General features: G+C 32.4%; 1 protein-coding gene across 1 annotated transcript in view; it reads left to right on the forward strand.

Annotated features, from left to right (window-relative positions):
- Nucleotides 1–22855, forward strand: part of LOC106468220 (bone morphogenetic protein receptor type-2-like) — a 62624-nt gene extending 39769 nt beyond the window's left edge. Inside the window, exons 9-11 of the mRNA XM_013928633.2 lie at nt 4647–4783; nt 10167–10290; nt 14295–22855. Coding sequence (XP_013784087.1) covers nt 4647–4783; nt 10167–10290; nt 14295–15757 — 1724 coding nt within the window. The 3' untranslated portion in view covers nt 15758–22855. The remainder of the gene's footprint in view (nt 1–4646; nt 4784–10166; nt 10291–14294) is intronic.
- Nucleotides 22856–25186: the final 2331 nt, after the last annotated feature.

A 25186-nucleotide genomic window follows, 5' to 3' on the forward strand; every position in this document is an offset into this window, starting at 1 on the left:
GTATATAAGGGAGAATTCCCAAAAATGGAAAGAGGTGGGTGGGGTGCCACTGCGTTTGATTTATTACATGAGCAATATCTTGGCAAATTGAAAAGATAAGAGGCTCTTATTTTATATACTAGGTTGTCAATATCAGTAATTTGAGTTTCTAATTTGAACCAGTGCTGCATACAACATACCGCATGACACGCAAAAATCGATGTTCAACTGTTTTTTAATATTTGCATTTCAATTAAGAAATTCAGTAATATATAGTACCAAAATTTGAATTATAATCTACAGTTTGACACTAAAGTTATTGATATAGATTCATGACATAGTAGTTTAATAAACTTTTGAATGCGAGTCAACAAACAACATGACATGGCCTTTCACCCGTGACCCGTCTCAAAAAGGTTAAAACAATAGATAATCTGTTCAAAACTACTGTTCTAAGATAATTTCAGTCACCTTTTTCAGCTTATTTTCATATCATTCAGTTATCTGATGATCATTTGTGTGATCTACATACAACTAATGGGTCATTCAGTGTATGTTGTATGTATCAGGTTCTCAACCACTGGGGGTTTACCCTGCAGAGGAATGTATCAGATTTCCTCTGGGATGTACAGTGTTCAGATAATACAGTATAATAACTAATTTGTTGTTGTTGTTTTATGATTAACTGGAAATTTTACGGTTAATATTTATGTTTTTAAATGATTATTTTTTAATATTCCCTATTTATAACCACAAGTATAAAGCAGAGAGCTAGTTAGAATAAATTCAAAATTTAGCGAGTTTTAGTAACACGCTGTTCATGCAAGATTATGCAGCTGTAGAGTACTAAAAAGGATAGGTTTGTGGTATGTGAAAAAAATGCATTTTATATGTGATGTTTTGTATGTGAATATCTGGGATGAAGCAAAATTAAGTTAAATATTTTTGGTAAAATGTGGCTTGATGCAAAAGAAAGGTTGAAAATGTCTACTACCTATAATAGTCTCTCAATCAGGCACCTGGACAGAACAAATCATCATCCGCATCTCCAGCACTTGTGGACGTCATTTCTGGCATGTTCTAGTAATAGGGTCCTTGTACCTGAACAGAATCAAACGTTCACAGCTGAAAATAAGTGCCATGTCAATGTACAGACAATTAGAAGCAAGTTTTACAAGGTCAGCTTGTATGCCAGTTGTTCAGTGGGGGTGCATTCTACTCACAACAAGGCACAAAACAACTTATCTAAGAGTGGTGCAAAGAGCACCTCCATTGACGTAATGACATGTGGAGCAAGATCCTTTTTACAGATCAGTCATTCTTTACCCTACAACCAAATAATGGGTGTAATCATTTGGAGAGAATCTAAAACAATGTCCAACTCCATTTTCTTAGAGGAATATACATTTATTATAGTACCACAAATTATAGAAACAGAATTGTGTGTCTCTTTATGTTGGTACATTTGGCTCTGACTTTAGCAAATAGATTATGCCCATTCTCACTGTCTTTAGCCGGTCGACACATTCCTTGAAGCTAAATAGAATCTGCAAGTAACTAAACTATTGAATACGTGTGAATTGCTTTTGGAAGATAAACCTCGGATAACACCAGACACTAACATGCCCTGGAAAGAGCGGACCAACTATATCCCAGTGCTAGACTGCCTTGTTTGTTATTGGTAAACATTCTTCATATTGAAGTGAAATGTCCTGAACTGCAACAAGTGTGAAGCTTCTTCTAACAAATTTTTATTCATAAGCATTTCAGATCCTATGAAGTATCATCAGATGGCTGATTTGCATAAAAATGAAGTGGAGGGTGATTGACAATATTATGTAACAATGATTTTGTTTTTGATACAGTATCTCTCCTCTTCTCGTGTAATAGCTTTTCTCGACTTTACCTGCCCTCTATATGTGCAAATTTTCGCTCGCCAGCAGCCTTGATACTCCCACCTACCATTGCATGTTTTCACATGAGGCAGCTGCATGACAGCATGGAAATGAGTATGAAACAACCCTCCATCAATAGGAGTGTGACACTACTCCTAGCACAGCTAACTCCTCCTATGCAGCTTAGCTCAATTTCACTTTTCAATTGGCTCTCGTGGTGTTAAGACATATTTTTATTTTAAATGTTTGCTACACTTAAATTCTAAAAAATTTTAATATTACTTGTTATTAATTTTCTTATGTATTTCTTTGGAGTTCCCTGTGTGGATTTTTCTACTTGTTCTTATAGGTATCATGAATTCTAAGTTTAATGCTACAACTACTACCACTGCTATTCCTACTGCAATTAACATTACTTCATCTACAATGACTTCGGGTCTGCAGTTATATGCAGGAGATGTTACAGCTTTGGTTCACTGAGAGTTTGCTACCTTCATGTGAGGTTCTGGTTCTCCTGAAGATTATCCTGCAATGCTTTATTCACCATCTTGAGTACCACGGTTTCTCTGTGAGTGAGTAGATGCTCTTTTTATTCTGTTCTTTTTTACAGGGGCCTTTTTTGGATATATGGATTCTGCTTAGTGGTCAATGTTGCCTTACCTAGTGTACTTATTCTTAAACCACTATTGTACAACCATTCAGGTCAGTAACGTCAACTGTTGAGATGGGGTGTTCCACAAGACTGCTTGTAGGTTTTCCTTACAGTTTTGCATCATAAATATGTTTGCCCCAGACTGTACACTCATGGACTATCATGAGTAAAGCAGAAGAAGACTGTTTCCCATCCCTGCCACTCCTTGGTTTGGTTGTATCAGGAACGGTCTGTTTTTCAAAATAATGTTTAGTGGTCACACATTGCACTGTCTGTTGTGTTGCATTCCTCCAGACTATCCAATGCATCTCCCCACCCCACATTTTTCCAGTAGGGTATGGGAGTCCTTACCACTTACCAGCTCCTAACCACTGGGATGATGGACTGTAGAGGCTTCCTCCTGAGTGTGCTCAATTCCATCAGTTGTGAGTAGACTAACTAAAACCTTCAAAATACACATTTCCAATTTTTTTCAGCATCCTTATATATATATTTATATGACCTCTAGAAACTTTGAAATGCATATCTACAATATTTTTTCAGTATCTCTGTATATTTTATCTTGTGTTTATCCTCTTTCACCACAAACTATCACTAAATCAACAATGTAGGGTAAAATGGAAGTTGGTAACTCTAACATCAAATATATACCATGTTGAATGGTGCTCTGTAAACGCTCATGGCATGTACACTGTGACCTCCCACCTGTGGACATAAGGTTAATCCCTACATGCAGGCTGGTGTAGCCTTATTTGGAATAACCCTTTTACTCCTGAAATAAGCATAGAGGACAACAGAAACAGTAAAGCCCATCTACCTGTACCCAGTGCCTGCTTTTGAGATGAGATTTTCTGCAAGATTACGTTGGCAGTATATGTATACATATTTACTTTTTAAGTGTGATTCCACACCCACTCATCTGGCTAGCTCCTGTTGTCCCTATTCAGATGATGAGATTATTCTTGTTCTGTTCTTGCAATTTTCTGTGTTCTTCCCTATGCAAATTCCATCCCAATTTCTTCTGTTAGAGTGAGAGAACATTTCTCCAGAACCATGCTGCTGGAGTTGTTGTAGCCTTACTTGTATGAGATAAAGTAGATACATCTCTTGATCAGAAGAGTGTATCTAGGAGAGTAGTTTACAGGCTGCCCTCAGTACTAAGGACCAGGTTTTCTGCTACTTGTTATCAACTGAATGGATCTTGAGTTCTTCTTGAGATGCCTGTATATTCTTGTAAGTATTTCACTTACTTTTTTTTCACATACTTTATAGCTTGACACATTGCCATAGCCATACTTAACTTACATGGTATGCTGATCTCCTGGAATATATAGGACAATTACACAGCTTTCACATTACTCCCATCTTTACAACCTTTAGCAACACACAAGAAGTTCTTTTGACAGAATCTTTCTTCTGAACTTCCACTTGTATTAAACAAAGAGTATTATTCCATGCTTGAAATATATGCAATCTTCAACCAGATGATGCTGTCACTAGCCCCCCACCATGAGATTCCCCTTCTGTTGCTATGTTCTCTGAATTGAGCTCATCTTCTTCCTCTGTATTGGTCCATCCACCATCTTCTCATTGTGGGATTCTACCTATCTAATCTGTAGAGAGGTGAGTAGCATGTTTCTTACCTGAAAGTGTATTTCAGATAGATACTCTTCTCTCCACAAAACCATCCACTTCCAGTGTGTCTCTTTTGCTTCATCAAGAATGAGCTTTTAGCATACACATTGTGCTCAAGGGTAGTATTGCACAAGGAGGATATGTCACACTCCTATTAGTCGAGAGGTATGTTTTAATGTTGATTACATCATACACTGACGTAGTACATATTATTCTGTATAGGGGTGGGTGTTTCATTCAGAGGCTTGGCACATGTGCGAAATCTTTTTTTTGCGGTGGCATTGATGTATTAGTTATTTATTTTGTGGAGAATAAGTAGCTTTTTTATTGAAGGATAGCGTTAAATGTTTCTTGTAACCATCAGGTGAAAAATCAGAATGTGCAGAATTATCTGTAGCATAATAAGTAAGTCAATATTTCTTGTTCTTTAGTGTTAATTTAGATTTATATCTAACAGTGGTACTATTGTATTTTATATATGATAGGATTGGAGGTCCCAGAATACAAGCTACCCTTTGAAGCTGAACTGGGCAAACATCCAACTGTAGATCAAATGCAAGTTCTTGTAGCACGTCACAAAGCTCACCCTCTCTTCCCAGAGATCTGGAAGGATTCAAATCCTGTAAGTGTAATATTGACCAATACATATGTGTGTGTTTGACAACTGCAGTACCTAATTCAGCAAAGTAACCCATCTTCATATGCAGTTGCCTATAACAGGATAAGGTTCACCATATTGTTCCATTTATTGACATTAGTATAGAACTAATTTTAATTAAAATCAGTAGTAAGAGACTTCTATACAACATTTATTACATAACTAGCCACGATATGCAAAACATTTGTGGTAGTTTTCATGCCCTTAGCTTAAATTTTCCTTATTTTATCATTTTCATGCACATCATTTAAGGTACGCTTTCTTGCAGGCATTATGTGTTAGATGGATAAATCATGGTCTATTTGAAAACATTTTACACAGTCAGACAAACAAACTCACATAGACAACTTTAATAAAATTACAAGTAAACAATAAAGTATAGTAATGGTATTTATAATAATGTACAGAGTATGAAACTGTTATGAGCATTCAGTGTATGACATGGTTTTATAAATTGAAACAAAGAAACTCACAAAAAGACAAAGAATAAAACCCGCAGTAAAAACAAAGTAGCTAAAAGGTGTTTATAGCAGTCTATGAAACAAGCTGAAGCTATATCATTGCAAGGTAAAGAAAATGTAAAGTTGTAATGTAGGCAAACTTAGCTTAATATGTAGAAATGTCTGAATGCCTGTTAACAAAGTGATAAGCATATGGTTTTGAACAAACTGCAAATGTGTATTTTAGACCTAAATAAGTCGAGAAAGCCCATAGCAATCGTATTTAGTGTAATGGTTAAGTGATTTTCGTGTAAAATATAAGGACACTCAACTTTGAAGTTATATACTTTCATTTTCAAATGTGAATATTTCAATGGCTTGGTGGTAAGTCTCATTGCTTACAATGCTAAAATTCATGGTGAGCACGGATTGGCCATTGCATAGTTTTATGCTTTATAACAAACAAACAGTATGTTACAGTGTTTACTACTCACAGTTCGTTAGATACAGTAGAATTTTTCAACATTACAATACTTTGCAGATACAGCTCGTAAACTCATTCTCATTTTTCTCATTGCACATTTTAAACAAAAAATTAATTCAACTCTGTGAGAAATATGATAACATTTTAGCTACTGATTATGGGTTTACAAGTTTTTAATTAAAGAGTATCACAACCTTTTAAAAACTGTTACGTCTACACCTTAATTCCTTTGGTTATTGTTTATGGTAATAATGAATGACTTTGGTGCATTGACTACCATTCTATTATTATTATTATATATATATATACAGACACACATACACACACAGGGTTCTAGATAACCTGAACCCCCCCCCCCCCCCGGTACTAGATATGCACCACCAAATGCCCAATATGCAAGGCTAGAAGAAGTACTTTGCTCTGAATTTTGTACCATAACAAACTAAATAGTATACATTTTGCACACAGCAGTCCACAATCAACTTCTAACAGGTTTCATCAAAGACAAGAAATTGCACGAAAATAAAGCCTCGTGAAAGTACTACTTGATTAACCCATTCATCTCAGGTAGGTCAAAGTGTACATGTCACAACCTTTCATAGAGTTACATTCAAAATTTAATTAAACTACTTTATTATCAAAGTTTATGAATAAACTCAACATCAGAATGAAGATAATAAATCAATGTTTTGTATTATTTAAGTTTTAAGTTCTTAATTTTATAAGGAAATGTTTTAAAAAATTCTCAATCTACCCTAGTATGAGAACTGTGACGTTTGTTATTAATGACTTTTCTCTTTAATTTTTTACCACCCCTCCAAGAAGTACGAAATTTAATGTAAATTACTGGTTATAATGTTTTCATCAGAACTTGCCAATAGTTCTCTCTAACATTTAAGACTATATTATTTATAACCAATAGAAAGCCAAAGTATTTCTCTACCAAGTGACATATTATATTATGTTATTGTCTGTACAGAGAATTCTCTATTTTCTTTCCAGTTCAAACTTTATTTGGGAAACACATTAAAGAGTTTATTTGAATTTTTAATGGTTTTTGTCACACAGTTAGAAAGCCAGAAAATTTGTGATAGTTATGAACATTGTTTCCATTTTGTATATTATTATTCTGTGTTCTTTGGTGCATTATTTAATTAAATAGAAATTATTTAATGCAGTAGTACAATAAGTATAAAAAAAGTAGGGTTAAGTTTCATCGACAGTTGAGAGCAAAAAATAGATCCAGGTAAGTACTGGTTCTGGTTTAGAGTGTTGAGAATAATATCTGTTATCACATGTTTTGACCGAATGCCTCTGGTATTTCAGCTTCACTTTTCACAGAATTATAAATGTTTGATCTTGTAGTTTTGAGTTCATATGTCCTTTGATAAGTGAATCTCACTGTGAAAATTGGCATGAAATATGGGAAACTGTTGACTCCCATGCTCTGGAAGAGAATGTGAATGTGCTTACATGATTGATTGTACGTTAGGAAGGTGTGTGTGCGTGATTAACCCCTTATCATGCGGGCAGGTCAAACTGCACACTTCACAAAATTTTATTAAACTACTTAATTATTATGGTATACAAACAAACTTAACATCAAACTCTAGAAAATAAACCAAATTTTAATATTATATAAGTTTTAAGTTCTGAATTATATAAGGAAATATTTAAAAACCTCAAATTCCCCTAGTGAGAGAACTTGGATTTGTTTGTCCACCCCCTAAGAAACTACAAAATGTAACATGAAATATTCTCTCTAATTTATCGTCTATATTCTGAAGCTATATTTTTAAATTCTTCAATCTTATGGGGCTAGAGAGCAATCAATGAGAATTAAGAAACCACTTTTCATGCCTATCTCTGACATGCTCCAATTTACAATTAGCTAATAGATGTTTCTGAGGCCGACTCCCATTAAATTTATAAAGCCTAAATTTCAATTGATTCATTGCCATAGTCGTCATACCATGTGGGCTTACAGATAATTGATGGTTTGGTGTGATGTGAATAATAATTTTCCCATGAGGACACACTGGGATGAATGTTTGAATTTCTAATTACTCAAGTCACATAATTAGAGATGATCGAGTATTGGTGCCGGCAACTTGGTACTGTCGGTACTATTGCAAACTGTGGAAAATATGCAAATGTTATAGAATATTACAATGCATAGAAGTTTTACTTTTTAGTTTATCTAGAGATGATGCTATTTATACAGTTGTTATAATAATCTGTCATTTCTTTGGGTTACCAGTTTTAATATTGATATTCAGGACATTAAACATCAGTGAACAGTTATCATATGAGAATGCGAAATATATGAGTTATTGTTATTAAATGAAATCAAATACTTGTATAAAATGGTGTTAAAGTAATGTTTTGTTTTTAACTCTTACTCATAAATCTAATTTGTAAATTACTTAAATAAGCAGTAATAATTATAGTTCATTTGCTTAATCTGCTTCACACCCTAAAAGTTGTTCATTAATGAAAACTGATAATATATATGTATCATGTAGACCATTACTATGAGCACTGGATGTAACAGATGTATTGTAGTTAACATCTGATATCATGTTCTTCTTTGCTTTAACTCATGGGTTTTAAGAGTTAGTATTTTTAAACTATATATATATATATATATTCCTAAAAATCTTTTAAAAAATTGACCAGATCCTAATCTTGATTTGCATGAAGTACAATAAAAAGAGTACACATTCATTTGTGCAAAATTACCCACACTTTCAACAGTTAATATAAGAACGTGCATGACCCATATAAGCTTAGCTTATAAAGTGTGGAGCGTGGTCTGTCATAAAATCCAGTAAGCACCTCATATATATTTCTCTGAGGAATTCAATGACAAAGCATAATACTATATAACTATATAAACTAGGCATTGTATGTGATATTATAATGGTAAAGCTTTATATTCTTTGCTTCAATAAATATGTATAAAAGTTTGCACATTTTTTTTTCTGTTATGGTAACTAGAACTGCAAGTGCTACAATTACTTATATTTACCAGAACTATGAATTCACATTATTTCTCACACAAAGAAAGGTGGTTAGCTGTGGTTCCACAGCTCAGGTTCTTTTATCACACACACACACACACACACACACACACACACACACACACACACACACACAAAACAGATACTGTGCTCCAAACATTTTGGCTGTAGGTGTGTTATAAAATTGACATTCATTTCTCACTTTTCAGTCTCACTTCAGTATTAGGGATGGTTAGTGCAGATAGTCCTCACGTAACTTTGTGAAATCCAACAAACAAATAACCTTCCAAAAAATGCTTAGTGGCTTACTTACCTGTTTTTCTCTTCTGGAATTCATCAAAAGATATATTCTTTAGGGTGTTCAGAGAAGCAGTTTTAACATGAAACTTTATTTAGTGAAACAACAGACTCTAACAAAGTTTTTCAATCACAAACCTTCAGTATAATTTTATCAACACACATACACATATGTAGCAGAGTATGAATTTTATTTCAATATTCTGTTCTGTTGATTAGTAGTTTTTGCTTAAAAATTGGGTTTAATAAAATTAATTAGAACATCTTTTATAAATATATATATATATTTGGTTTTTCCCATTTTCTGGTCACAGAAGTTTGTTTCTGTGTTTGTAAACCTATGTGAAAGCGAGACCCAAAACTAAATAGAGAAAAGTAACTAATTACTTATCATACAAGAGCCATGTAAACTGTGTTTGAATCTCAGATGTTAATGAGTTGTGTCTATTTATTAAACATTAACATTCTAGGTTGGCTTAACTCCATGAAATAGAGTACTTTAATGTACAAAGTGTATTATGTCAAATTAAATAAACAGTGTTCATGATAAAGGTCTTTTATTAGTTGTTGAATACTTTGTGATGTAAATTTCCACGAGTAATGCAATTGGTATATTGCACCTAACCAACTGAAAATTTTGGTCAATACTAGCATATAGTATTAACTTAGGTGATAATTTTGGAACTACCAGAATTCATCTGTACTATTTTAATTTTGATGACGAGGAACCCACTTTGAGACTAATAATGGCTGGAGATGGCTTGAATGGATAATGAAGAAAAACATTAATATAAGTTTAACATAACAGCAAATGTACAACGTTTCGACAACGTTGTCGAAACGTTGTACATTTGCTGTCATGTTAAACTTGTATTAAAGTTTTTCTTCATTACCCGTTTAAGCCGTCTCCTCTGTACTATGTTATTTGGCTTAAATAAAAAAAAAAGACCCAAATAATTATTTCATAAGTATACCCTTCTATAGTGCACCACATAAACAACAACTTGTGTGGATTTCTCACTAGGATTTTAGTACAGTATATTATTAAAAACTAAAAGAAAAAACACGTGCTGTTGTATGCATTTCATTTTAATTTTGTATAGGCTGTTCGTGCTTTGAAAGAAACCATTGAAGATTGCTGGGACCAAGATGCTGAGGCCAGGTTAACAGCACTTTGTGTAGAGGAGAGACTTGCTGAAATTCCTGTCCTATGGGAGAGATATAAGGGTAGGTTTGCAACAAAGTTTGTTTGTACTCTGTGGTGACAAGCTTTTTGAATATCAAAACTTGTAGAATTTCAATTCTTATTGAGGGGAAAAAAGTTCAGTTGTACGTGATAATTTATCATTTGGTAAGCTACAAAACTTATTTTTCTTTTCTAAAGTAAAATTTATATTTCCATTTGTGTGCACATAATTATTTTTGTCATATGAAAGATGCTAGACAATCTCCCAATTTTATATATTAAGAGCTACTTTATAGAAAAAAAGTGATTTAGAACTAAGTACATTTTTTTTAATTACTAATTTTATGTTATGTTTCAGCCATTAAGATCCTGATTCAGGTTATGTGATGGCTAGAAACATTATTCAAGTGTGTATCTTGTTAAAAATGTTGGTCTGCTGTTTTCTTTTCATTTGCACCTGATTCAACTATTTTGATATTCTCAATAGGAATATCTAGATTTTGCTGGCTTCTATATTAAGTTGCACGACAGTTGGATGTAGAAAGATTCCTTTTCTTGTTTGTGTGGCTCATAATTTATAATGTTGGTGTTATTTCACTATAAAATTGTGGACTCTTGTAGATAGATCAGAATTACAAAGTCTTTATATCTGTTGCATTCCTGAATTCTGACTTCTTTCGGTCCATTATATTGGATTCCACATTCATGTTTTTTACTACCTATTAATATGATACTATGATGTATTATAATCTGAAGACTGTTTGCAAGTCATTTGAATGTTTTTGTGAGACCTCTTATACAGGGTAGTAAGGGTGTTTGTCTAGTTTTCTTGATGCTTACCATCTTTATTTTCTTTATCAAGTGTTTGGTGTATCCATCATCAAGAAAGATCTTAGATTGTTTTCATCATTCTTTTTAAGTGTCTTTTGTATTATAAATTGTGTTCATTCTCAAGACTAGGCAGCTTGTGATGCCTCTTTTTACACTATTATGCTGATTTAATCTGTACTCAAGATATTCATCAGATGTCTGTGAAATTGCTGTACATTCTTGTTGTATGTCTTGGTAACTAGTATGTCTAGCAAGGGAGCTTGTTGTATTTTACTTTTTCTCTCTCCATTATCAATGGATATGGTTTGTCTAAGTGGTTCATAAAAATCTGGAATTTTGTCTCTGTTTTCTGTGTATGTGTTTAAAAAGTGTCAACAATATATCTGAAGTGTCTCATTTAGAGGTTACTGAGTGTTGAAAGAAGCAAATAAAACTCGTATTGTAAGAAGAATATCAATTGATGAGAAATTATTATTTAACAATAGCTTTGCTTTTTTAATATAAAGAGTCTTTTTAATCTTAAGGTCCTCTTTGTTATCAGAGCCACTCAGTATACTGTGGATATTGAACAGGTGTTTGTAGAAGTGGTCTTAAAATCTACCAATAAATAATTTTTTGTTTAATTCGAGGATGCGACTGATAAAGTTCAACTCTGTTATGTTGTTTATCACTGTGTTCAAGATTATATTGGTTCTACAACTGACTGCTTAGAACAATGTATTAAAGAATATCTACAATCAACTTCACTCAACAACATTTCAAATACTTACTGACATCGAGATGGTGATTGTCTAGGTTAGAATGCTGGATTGTGTGGCTCTGAAAGTAGAGGATCCTAAGATCAAAGAGACTGTATTAAGTGAACTAAGCAGTTTTTTAAATAAGAAAATGTCTTCAATTTACTAAGTATTGTGATAAAGATGCGTGTTGGTTTGAAGCTTAGGTAACTGTGTTTGTCTGGAGAGTCTGCATTGTTTGTTGGTTTGAAGCTTAGGTAACTGTGTTTGTCTGGAGAGTCTGCATTGTTTGTTGGTTTGAAGCTTAGGTAACTGTGTTTGTCTGGAGAGTCTGCATTGTTTGTTGATTTGAAGCTTCATACTGTGTTTGTCTGGAGAGTCTGCATTGTTTGTTGATTTGAAGCTTCATACTGTGTTTGTCTGGAGAGAGTCCTTGTTCATTTGAAATTTCAGTAACTGTGAATCTGGAGAAAGTCTGTGTTGTTTGTGAACCCACAGATAAGTCAAAAGGCAAACAAAATCAAAATTCGAGAACAGAATTGACACAAGACTTGGTACTACTGATCTCTCTGCAGTAGTTCACCTTACAAATAAGAAAATCAGATAATTAAGTTGATTGATACTAAAATAATGAGATATGTATCACACATAAGAAAAGGAAAGATAAAAAAAAAGCCTTCTACATTCAATTAACTGGTAACACAACAAACTTACTACAGAAACATGCAGAATCTGGATATTCCACCTTTGGAACATTCAAATAACACTGGCCAACAATTCATTTTCATCAGATATAGTTATAGATGGGCTAGATAGCTCTTGGGATGCTGATTCCAAATCTGTTTTGGTTTACGTATAGCACTTCAAGTTTTCATAATAAGACCGATCAACTTTGAAAGGTTATTGCCATAACTATAATTTCAGTTGTTGTACATTTCTTTTTTCATAAGTGTGTATTGTATATATATTTAACAAAGTGTAGTGTGTGTATAACGTTTATGGGAATTATACTGAAATATGAATAAAGCTGTAACGTTAACTAGCCTAATGTGTGATTATTACCTAAATTGTGCTGAAATTAACACCATTTATATTTAGATAATTGGATGTGCTAGAAGAAAACCAAAAATAGATTTGGAATCAGTGTGCAAAACTGGTCTAGAAAAGTGTACTTGCATCTTTGATGAATGGAAAAAGCTTGATTTTGTCAACCAGTGTAATTAGTCAAATCAAGTTGTAATGGAGTGAAAGCTTGGTCAAGTGAATAGCAGATCTACCTTTCTAGCAAGAGGATCCAGGTTTAGAACCTGGCTCCTGCAGCATTATTCATTCCTTTAACCCTGTGTGCATGGGTGAGGGTTTAATTAAACATGGGATTATGTATTTGATGTCAGAATTTAAACTATTCATTTTGCCTTGTATTACTGATGTAGGGATATTTAAGGTAGGGGAGAGTAAATACCAAATACAATACACAGGAATTTTGAAAAACAACAAAAAAACTGTAGATGTTCTGGAGATTATACAAATACAATAAGCAAACTGTATGATAAACAAAAGTATTTTTGTTCTTCACACGAACATCATCAATTCACGGACATATCTTGAGTACAAATACTTTTTTAACACATCTTATTTTTTTGTATACAACAGACTTGTACATTTCACTAAAAGCATGCCACATTTCATGCAGATACACATAGTAAACTTACTTGGAATTATAGTTAGCATTCTTTCTCCAATATGTGTTCTATTCAGTGGACTGACCACTTGCACATTTGGTTAATATCTAAAGTTCTGTAAAACAGTAGCAGATTAGTAACTGAAACATAGGGTAAAAGCTAATTACTAATTAATGACTAAAATAATTAAGAACTAGTTGATAATTTGTGTTTGATCGTATAAACTACTAACATAATTATTGGTTGTAACAGAACTTTATATACATAAAACTCTGTACATGGGATTTAATATTAGCATTACACAAGCTTAGTTATTCACCATATAGTCAATTTACAGGCCATTCTAGATTTCAAAACATGCTTATGTACATTGTTAAAATGTATTAACCTTTGTAGATTAACAAGCTTTACCATAATAATAAGTATGAAAAAACAAACTTAAAACACATAGAGATATTGTTTTAATTTAATTAGAAGAAAATGACATAATAGTTTAATATTTCAGTTATTGTAGATAAAAGCTTTATAAATCTACACTAAAGATACCTTTCTAGAAATGATCATTAATTTTCTTTTACAAAAGTTTAAAAGAAAGTAAGTTTCTATGATTTAATTTTTTTATATTTATTTTAAATGCATTAAACATTATGAAATGTAACTATGAGAAACAGCATTAAGCACCACTCTCACTGCTAGTTTGTTTGATTAAAGTTATGATTCCTCAGGGATTGCTGAAGTTTTTTTTTGAAAATTTCATTGTACATAAACTTGAAAGAAACTTTTTTTTTTTTCAAGCTGGTCTGAATATCTATGGAGTGAGTCCAACTGTGAACCAAACTGGCTCTTCTCAGGATAATGGCCCCATAATTAATTCTTCATCTGGAAGTCAACGCACAGCCAGTACAATGCTCAGTACAACAGCTACAGATAGCTCTCGGGGCAACAGGATTAGTCAAGGTCATGCTAGCAACACTTCAGAAAATACACTTGAAACCATTTTGACAGTATCGCCTTCAGAATCCTCTGCTCCACCTGTCACTGGGGGAGAAAAGAACAACATTGCAAACCTTGGTGGGTTATTTTACCCAAAAGTTATTGGTCCGTTGCAACCTCATCAGGGTCGCAATCCATGCATGGAGCGAAATCTTATGGTGGAATCATTTGAAGAGGTTTCTGTAGAAGGAAACCAGCTAATGGACAAAGGATCCAAGTATCACAAATCACCTCTAAATCATACAGGTGAGGATATTTTTGATAATCTGAATTTATCAGAAAACCTAGAAAGTAATGCCTTGGTTTCAAGTGATGTCCTTGGGCACAATTCCAACCCTATTCCTTATCTGCAGAATGCTGTTCGACCTTATGGGGTGATGCCCAAACAGCCCAACATGCCTGGAAATGGACATAACACGATTCCTGCAAGTTCCAATGAGAAAAAGGTTGGCAAGAAACCTTTCACCTTTTTTCAGTGGAAAGAGAGTAACCATGGCTTTATTTTTGGGATAAAAAATTTTTTTAGCCGAAATTCAAGTGATAAGAAAAAAGTTGCACTTCAGGAAAAGCAGCAGACTCATAATCATGAAAATGGAACAAAGATTAATATTGGGGATTCATTTAATTTTAACTCTCTCAAAAACGTTCAGGCTGCTCCTAAGGATACTATAGTTTGTATTATGGATCATAGAGGGAAAAGTGATCCTTATCAAACTGTAGTGCGTACTATAGAGAAGAATATGAACCTAGCAAAGGCAAAGAACTATGTATCTAGTGATCAGAGATTTGACAGTGACACTTCACTATCTGGAGATGCTTTAGAGACAGAGGGTCAAAGCCAGAGGCGACCTAGCACATTGCCACTTGAGAGTCAAGCTCCACCAGAAAGTAGCTGTGAGATGAGTGCACATTTTGAAGAATTAGACCATTATACAGATGAATGTGTTGATGCAAAGCATAAAACTGAGAAAATTGTAAAACGTGTCAAAACACCTTTTCAAATGAAGGTTGGTCGGTTTTCACTGTATAATGATCGCATTATGAGTTGTAAGGAAGAACAAAGTGAAGAGTTTGTTTCAGAACACAAAGCAGGTGATTCTTCAAAGTCTTCATTGTCCATGCCTCATGGCATCAATCGATACTGTTTATCGGAAACTGTCCCGTTGCTCCAAGAAACGAAGGAAAAGTCAGGTTGCACTTTGGATGACCGTCATTCCAGCGAAGAACAAAAGCTGGCAGAAACTTGTGATATTACCAAATTATAGGTTTTTTTTGTGCATATGTGTGTGTTTATCTATACATGTGTATACACGTCTTATTTTAAAGAAGTTGAGTTAAAACTGAATAAAAATCAACACTTATTTGAAACTTTGACACACAGATTTCTATGCTAGTTTGGGCAATTTCTGTGCCATCCTTGGTTAGACAATGTCTTGCAAAGAGAGAGAAATTTGCTCAAGTATACAACTTATGTGGCAAAAATTTCATCACCTAAGTTGCATGCTGAAATGAACCTCTTATTTGCTGTGAGAAACTATCTGACTGATGACAGCATGTGAAAGTTTTGAAACTAGTATTGGGGTCTTTGTGTCAAAGCTCCAAAAATGTATGGATTTTAGTTTAGTTTTGACTAATATATATATACGGTATTGTGTACTCATTTACAATGAGTTGTCAATTATATGTTAAGCCTATAGGGGATCAAACTTGGCTTGCTAATATGGTAGGGCCAATACCGAGTGCCAATTAGGCTAACATATACCTAATAACTGTTTGTTATCTATATATCTTAGCCTTTGCCAATTTTATTTGTTTTGTTTCTAGTAGCACAGAACATTTTCAGGAACCTCGGCCTACCATAGTTGTTTAACCCGAAAGTTTTGTCTTGTAAGACGACGTAGCAAGAATACTGATTTTAAGTCCAGGTAACAGTTAGTTAGCCTAACCTGCTTAATAGTTGCTTGTCATCATGATGATCCAAGTTTAAACTCCAGTAGGCCTAGCATATTCTTTAAAGGAAAACGTGTATAAATGTACATACACGTACATAAATACACAACTTTAAAATTTGGAATCCATCTTGAATACTATGAATTCTTAAGATTAGACATTATTTTTTTCAAATTTTTCTCTTTGGTTAGAATTCATTTGCATGAGTATTGAAATTTAGAGATTTAAAAAATAATGTCCATTTTGTTATCTGTAACAAATGTACAATTTGTACTAGCCTTTGTCAGTTTTAATCGTTTTGCTTGTAGCAAAAGGAATTTTTAGGAGTAATATGTACTGTAGCTGCTTTGTGTGAAAGTTTGTGTTGTGAGATAAGCGAGTGAGAATGCTGCTTTTAAGTGAGTATAATGAATAATGGATGGATTGTTAATAGATTACCATCATTAAAAAATAAATTATGGCTTATTAACTTTTTGGGGGTTTAAGTGCATTCCAGTTAATGACATAACTAGCATCTTAGTTCATTACTGGTAATGTTGCAGTCATTTGATGACATGTGCTTGTTTTGGTGATCTCATCTTTAATGTCAGTGTTATATATATACGTGTCTGTCCAAAGTTAAAACTTCTTGCAGATCTTAAAATTATGTAATATACATAAAACAGTGGAGTCTCGCTTATTGAAAATTTATCTATTTTACAAATTATTTTTCTCTTCTATAAGTGTGTGTGTATGTTAGTGCTAATATTTCAATCTGCCAGAAACAATCAATTCTTAATTTATGTACATTGAGTAATATTTTGTTTAATGAAGGTTAAGGTTTTTGTTTCTCAAAATTTGTAGCTATTTTCTTCAGAAAGTGTGGTGGTTAATATTACAGTATCCACTAGTTCCTGTAGCGTATATTGAGTGCTGGGCCAGAAACCGTAAGAATAATGTTTGACAAGGATTAAACATGTTCTTTAGTGTGCATGTTTTCTTCAAATAACCTTAAATATTATATGTTCACTTATCAGATACTTGTCCTTGAATACTTTAAAATTAATTGTTTAACAAAAGCTGTAATTCAAGCTATGGTGTTGAATATTATTTATTTCTTTTCTAAAAGATAAAGGTATATGAAAGAAATGTTTTCAAGAAGAAAAACATTGGCAACCGAAAAAATTTGTATTGATTTTTTATGTTTAATCAAATTTTCATTTGTACATCTATCAAAATTAATCATCTTCAAGCATTTAAGTGGTGCTTTTCTAACCCTGCACAATTGGTAATAAAATGTTGCAGTTTCTAGCCAACTTGATAAGTGTAGAATGTAATACTGATGGAGAGCAATATAGTGGCTTTTATCAATGGAGGAACTTATTTTGGAAATGATTTTATATAGTGCTATTAATCTAAAATAATAGTTCATTATATATATATATTTCATACTCCTTTTTAATAATCAAATACAAAATATTTGTAAAAATATTGAGTTTCTTTTGTTCACTATTAACCACTATTTCTGGAAAGCAATTTTGAAGAGAATGTACTAACTTGGATGGAGTAGATGGAGAGCTGTAATATGAACTTTATATGATTGCTCCTTGGTCCAGTAAATGTACAGCATTAGTTTCTATATGTAGATTAATAGAGCCTGGTAATTTGTATTCAGGTTTGGATTTTCAATAAGCTAGACTCCAGTTGCTCTTAGCTACTTTTCAAGCTATGTTTGTGCAATCTTGTAATTAATTTTCTGTTTTGCATTTGTACATTTGATTGCATCCGACTATGGAATAGTCGGTTGATTGTTGGGTTCTTTCATTCCTGAAAGTATTAAGCTTGATTTTAGCTTTTTGATGTATTAAATGTTATGTTTTTGTTATTTCTGTTTTTACATAAAAAGTAAAAAAACAAAAAGATTAGTAATTTTTAGTGAATACTAAAAGTGACCATCTGAAGCTGGCATGACAAATACCATTCACCATCATGGGTTTAATTCTTTTTTAGCTTTCATAGTACAGTATGTTTTTACCTTATGTTACTTTCTTGAGGAAGCTTTGTACCATTAATAACGTTGAGAAACATTATTTTTTAAACTACTAACTTTTTTATTTATTTACTCATTCGAGTAAGCAAGCTTACTGTGTTGTTTTGGGCATACTCATTTTTCAATTTATTTTGAAAAAAACCTACGATGTATATATCCATACATAGCTATTGTTTCAGTTCTTAAAACCAGAAATGACAGGATTTCATGCAGTGATACATGTACTCGTGTGAAGACTACCAAGAAACTAGTTTGAGTAGTAGAGAAGGGGAGGAATAATATAAAGAAATTTTTTATTTTCCATTTCTTGTAACCAAATTTCTTAATTAATGCAACCCATTGTTTGATCTTGCTAGTGTTGTAATTAATATCCATACATAGCTATTGTTTCAGTTCTTAAAACCAGAAATGACAGGATTTCATGCAGTGATGCATGTACTCGTGTAAAGACTACCAAGAAACTAGTTTGAGTAGTAGAGAAGGGGAGGAATAATATAAAGAAATTTTTTATTTTCCATTTCTTGTAACCAAATGTTTGATCTTGCTAGTGTTGTAATTAATTTTTACTTGGGTTGTGCTTACCAAATAATTTCGAAAACTGAAGACTGTCTGTAAATGTGCAAGGATGTTTAATTTTTATTTCATAAATCTCAAAACCCCATAAGGTAGATTGACATTAAACTTGAGAACTTGTTAAAATTGATACTCATCAAGATTTGTGTAGGGATGTACTTGTATTTATTTCTTCTTCTATTATGTTTTCAAGGCCTTCATTTATTGGGTAGATTTTTCTGAAACTTTGGCAACATGTTCCTTTCAATAGTCTTTAACATATTTGTTTTTTGTTGAAAACAAAAAGTAATTACAAACGAAGAACTTTCACCAGGTGTTTGAATTGCTAAATGTGTATGGTTTTACTAGACTTAATTACCATGTTTTTATAAGTAACCTCAAATTACAGCTTTATTCATTCAGTACATTATGGTGTTTAAGTAAGACGTACAGAAATCAATAAAACTGTAATAAACAATTTACATGTAAAAGAAAGTATTGTGTTCCCAAACCTTTTCTGTGACTATCTTGTATAAACAGGAACAGAATTGGGGGAAGAATAAAGATAAATGGTTTTATTTGTATAAAAAACTCAGTAATTTCAAACTGTTTATTTGGTAATAAAAATTTTTACTAAACCTTTATTTAGAAAAAAAGAAAAGAGAAAGAGACTGGTTTATCTCAAACAGAGCTAGTACAGTAAAAGTACCTGTAAAACATCAAGTGTCTGTTGAACTTGTATGTCTGATCATTGATTATATACATACATTTTTCTTTTTGCTGTTTGTGTTCAGTTACATGCTACATTATAAGATTTATATTTTTATTGAGCAGCTGGTAAATATGTTTGTAAATAGGCAGTCCACAAAGTTTATTAGTTTGTGGACTGTCAATCATAATAGTTACAGGTAAGCTAAAATGGTTTATCTAATTTAATTATCTAAAAAAAATTAAATCTTAATTAAACACAGATGACTGTACAGACCAGAATTTTTCTTTCACTATAATAGTAAGGCATTAAGAAAAAGGAATTGTTGAAGAATTTAAAACAGTATAAGGTCATGTCAAAGGTCATGTCATTACCATGAATGTTCGTGTAAGTCATTTGCAAGATGTCTTAGTGCAGACTTCAGCTAATGAGAAAGTTCACAAGTAAGGTAATATACTGATTACAATCTTTTAAAATATTTTACGTCCTGAAGTGAAGTATGAGCCAAAATAACTCAAACTGTTGTTTTATCAGCATAATTGATGGTTGTCATTTTTTGTGTATTAGTAGTACACATCCAGTAGTTCCTGACTAGCTATTTAAACTACCGGTTTCTCTTATATAGTTTTCTATTTATTGTTTTTCTAACTTTATTTTTGAGTCTTAAATCAAAAAGTAACTGTACTATGAACAAGTTTTCTTTAAATACAGTATCTATTACATTTATTTTTCTGGAATATGGTTTTTATGATTTTTGAGGTCTGAAAAATGTTGCAAGATTTAGAATCAGTGAAGTGACTGAAGAAAATAATTTTGATTTAAAATGATTGTATGTTTTTAAAAGCATCTTTCACAACTACTTGTTAATGTTTTAGTTGGCAACTAAACAACTTGGTATGCTATGTCCATTATTTTCTGTAAAAAACTTACATGTATGTTGTTTATATTAAAAAAAGATGTAGGTGTTGGTGTCTTAGTTTAGTAACTAAGGCTAGATATGATATTGACCTTTTTATAACTTTGTTTTAATGTAGCTTGTAAATATTTTGTTATTGAATAAGTTTGAGGCTAGCTTTTGCAGATATGCTTTTCTGACTTGCTAGATCTTTTGTAGGTTTTTTCAAGAGCATCTAGTCTCTGAAATTGAAACATGTCAATGGGTGTAAAAACAACTGTGTAAAGACAAAAAGAAAAGGTTGACACACTAATCAGCACAGTTTTTTCTTTGGTTTCATTGGAATATTTTGGACACATTATGCTATGTAGAAAATGATCATAAACTCCAGAATATTTATTTATATTTTGCACAACGTTTCGCTTGTACAACTGCTTCAGGAGAAAGGTAACTAGGTTAAGTAGAAGGTTGATTGTAAGGATGTTGTTCAGTGAAAAGTTGAGCAAACTTTAAATAAATAAAAATTGTTCTGGAGTTAATGGTTATTTACGGTATAGTACAGTACCTCGAGCTATAGTACATTGTGTGAGAAGTTGAAAACCTCTCTTAATAACATTTTTGTTATACAAACACTTGATGAAATTATTCAAAACATTTTCCATGTACATGTACAAAGTGATACTTATGGTCACGTGAATTTTAAGTTCTAAATGCCCCCCCCCCTCTCCTGTGGCTCAATGGTTAGCCCGAGGACTTGCAACGCTAAAATTCTGGTTTTGATACACGCAATGGACAGAGCAGAATGTCCATTGTGTAGATTTGCGCTTAACAACAAACGGGCAAAGGTCCTAAGTACCACGTTTTGTTTTGTACACCCACCTTAATAATAAAATATTGCTCACAATAAAACTGTGTTTTAAATATACCAACTTTCTCGTTCGAGCTTCGTAATTTTATTATCGAATAAAAGGGAATTCGGTTACGTACATGTGTATTCTATTGTTTGCTTCCAAAGTATTGTCAGAACATGAGTTGTTTTCTGATTTCATTTCAAACATGTAAACATTTAATTATCATTCATATGATGGTATCCTATATATATATACAAGGTTTCATCAGCTTACAAGCTGGATTTTAAAACATTTGGTTCTAAGGTAGGTAATATTCAGGCCTTTATTGGTAATCATGCCTCTTATAGAAACATGATTTCCTATAATACTAAGACAAGTTTCATGCGGTTTGAACACGTGTTTACCCGACTCAGCCATGATCTGTCAGTGTATATGACATGTGCTGTTTGAAATTTCATTGTAAACGTCAGTTTGTGCTTGTAAAAAGATTGTCAATGTGTATAAGAGTTAACACTAATGGACTTGTTATACTGTATATATTTTTAACGCCCTGTAAGAAATTCTTCGGACCGAGTCCTGCCTCAAGGTACCAAGTGCAATTCTAAACAAGTGCTTATATGTGAGTGGAAGAAAATGTAGAGCTGGTGCTGAATTGATTGTTCATTTATTGTTTTTTTTTAATTTGTTTCTTTTAGAATCCCTTCAAATAGTTGTTTACTTCTCCAGATATTACTATATTATTCAATATATTTCTTCATCTCATTAAAGCTATGAAGGAAAGAGGAATGTTGAATTTATTAATACTTTGTGTTATGTGTGAAATAAAATAAAAATATATATCTACAATATTACAGTTTAAATTTACAGACTATATTGTGTAAAGTAAACCTTAACTGGGGATCGTAGCTAAGCATTTTGTAAGGAATCCCACCGATAAGGTGTGTTAAAGTAGAATCTTAATTACACCAAAGCCTAACGAATCATTGAGATACACAAGCTGGGGAAAGTAGTTAATCATTTTGAAAGGAATCCAACTAATAGGATGTTTTAAAGCTTAATGAATCATTAAGATACACAAACGTTGGTCAAAGATGAGAAGCGGGATATGTGAAATGCTTCTACACGTGTTTATCATGGAACCATACTTTCCTTTGCAATCAGTTTCATTATGATTGTAGCTTATTTGGTCTCGTGCTTTTTTTTTTTTTGCTTTTTTTTTCTATATGTAAGTGAAGCAAAGGAATCTACTGTTTCTTGGTTGTAATTCTTAGAAAAACGTCAGTGTATAGAAGTTTTAAATATATAATTTACCTGCCATATTCCTTACAGTTGTGTATGAGAAACAGCAAGTTAAAATAAACTTCCCTCGGTGGTCAAGTGGTTGTCTGTATTTTGTGTTCAACGCAAGAAATGCATCAAAGTTTACTGTTTTCGATATATCGTAATATGATAAGTTGTAAGTTTAAAAACTAATTACCAATTAGGTAGCGCTGGGCAAAAAAAAACAAAACAACTGAATATTCAAAAATACATTAGCTACAGTTATTTTAAGCCAAGAATTAAAATTTTTGAACTTGCACGTTTTATAACCAAAATGACATGGAATGGTCACTAAAATATACAGTGTGTACGTAACGTAATGGTATTGTATTGATTTATATTAACACTGGTCCACAAGTTGTGGTGAATAGTTGGCAGTTTTAACGACGAACCGGTTTAGATCTGAATTATTCAAAGATTAATGTTGCCTTGCTATGTATGTTAATTAACCATAGAATGTACCGAAACCATCCACAAGTTGTGGAGAATAGTTGGCGGTTTTAACGACGAACCGGTTTAGATCTGAATTATTCAAAGATTAATTATTACTAAAGTGGTAAATAATGTTGCCTTGCTATGTATGTTAATTAACTATAGAATGTACCGAAACCAGTTCCACTTGTTTGGCTCTGAAAGTATACTTTAGCAAGATTATATTTTGTTTATAAATCAGAACGTGAGATACGTTAGCCATATATTATTGTTATTTTTAATTCAAGAAAATGTGTAGTATGACGTTTTCCTTGAGTCGTTATGCTGCTTTTGTCGTAGGTTAAGATACGTTATTTGAAATGCCATACGTTGCGATTGTTACCCCTCATATACACCGGTTTGTAAGTTCTTGTCCAGCTTAAACTAAATAATAAAGTTTGGTTGTTTATCGCTGTTATCCTTAAAGTACTCTTTTTGGACTAGCAAAAAGTTATGTTGATATATTTACCCATGTTAAAGCATAAATATGTTCGTTTGTGATTGGAATACTTTTAAGCAATTGTTAAAATAAGAAATGGAGGATAGAAAGATCGTGTTGTTGAAATAGTGCTATGCTAATGTATGGGAAAAAAATAGTATTTTGCCACAATACTATTAAAACTTTAAAGAAACAAATATAATTTGAACAGTTGTGCCATTATAATATATTGATAATAGGAATAGGTGGGATGTAGATTATATAGATTCTGACCACTTGGTAAATCCAGAGGTCGAAAATCTTTATATTGTTAAACCTTACAAGCTGAGATTTTTTTTTTGTGTGTCCTACTTTTACGAAATTTGCCAATCATCGAATTTGTAAAGTGAAGTTTAGAATACATTTCTAATATGGAAACAAACATATATATTGGTTTCCAAATTAAAATACAAAAACATAAAATGATAAGTTATGATCTCGAACATAGTATAGCGCTAAAGATAAAAAAAACATGAGAATACTAGGTTTCAGAACTTGGTTTTAATAGGATAGACAGATAAAATATTGATTTTATATGTACTTACAAAAATGAAGAAGGAGCGAATATGATTGACTAATAGGTGGCGCTACTACTGCATTTCCATGGTCAAGATCACAAAAGACATCGAAAAAAATACGAAAGTCGTTTATTTTCTTTTAATTTAATTCCATAAGGAAAATATTTGTACGATCATTGTTTTTACAGCGCGCTAAGAATAGAAGTATAATTATCAATTTTTATTTCATTTCACCGAAATATAATGAGGTAGTGTTCAAATAACCATGTGATATCACGCACGAAGCCATTGGACAGACTATACGAAGTGTGTGTACTATAATTCTGAATTTATTACACGTATCTTCACGAAGAATGGCAAGCTTTTAGTAAACGTTTGTACACAACAAAGTCATATTTTTTACTAAAGTATTTCTACTAAGGTCTGTCTGTGAATTGTACCATAACCTTTACTGAGGAAAAGGTGATTTCTATGGTAAGAATAAAAATACTTTTCATCTTGCAGGTTTCACATTTCATTTGCATAATATAAAAATTTTTCCTATCAAAACTTTATATTTTCCCTATCCTAACACTAACTGTAGCAAAATCATCAATGTATAATAAATTGAAAAACTAAATTATTATGTAAAACAAATAATACCTTTTATCTCGGTTGCTTTAAATACGCAACTTATTTTAGGTTTAAAATTACTTAACTTCACGGTTTCAACTGTTAACCCTTACACATTTTGTTTTCATGTTATGGTTTTATTGCCAGTACAGGAGCAGTTTGTCCACGGTCGAAAGCAACAAGTCTTAGCGTGAATCCATTAGCTGTTTTACGTAAACAGGAAGCCTCATATTTTTTTTAAATTTGGCTCTCTGAAAAATAATTAATATTGTTACGTCTCCGTTTGTTAATTGATTTTCCGTAACTTCG

This window comes from Limulus polyphemus, unplaced genomic scaffold (genome assembly GCF_000517525.1).
Source record: "Limulus polyphemus unplaced genomic scaffold, Limulus_polyphemus-2.1.2 Scaffold2920, whole genome shotgun sequence".
Classification (NCBI taxonomy): Eukaryota; Metazoa; Arthropoda; class Merostomata; order Xiphosura; family Limulidae; genus Limulus; species Limulus polyphemus.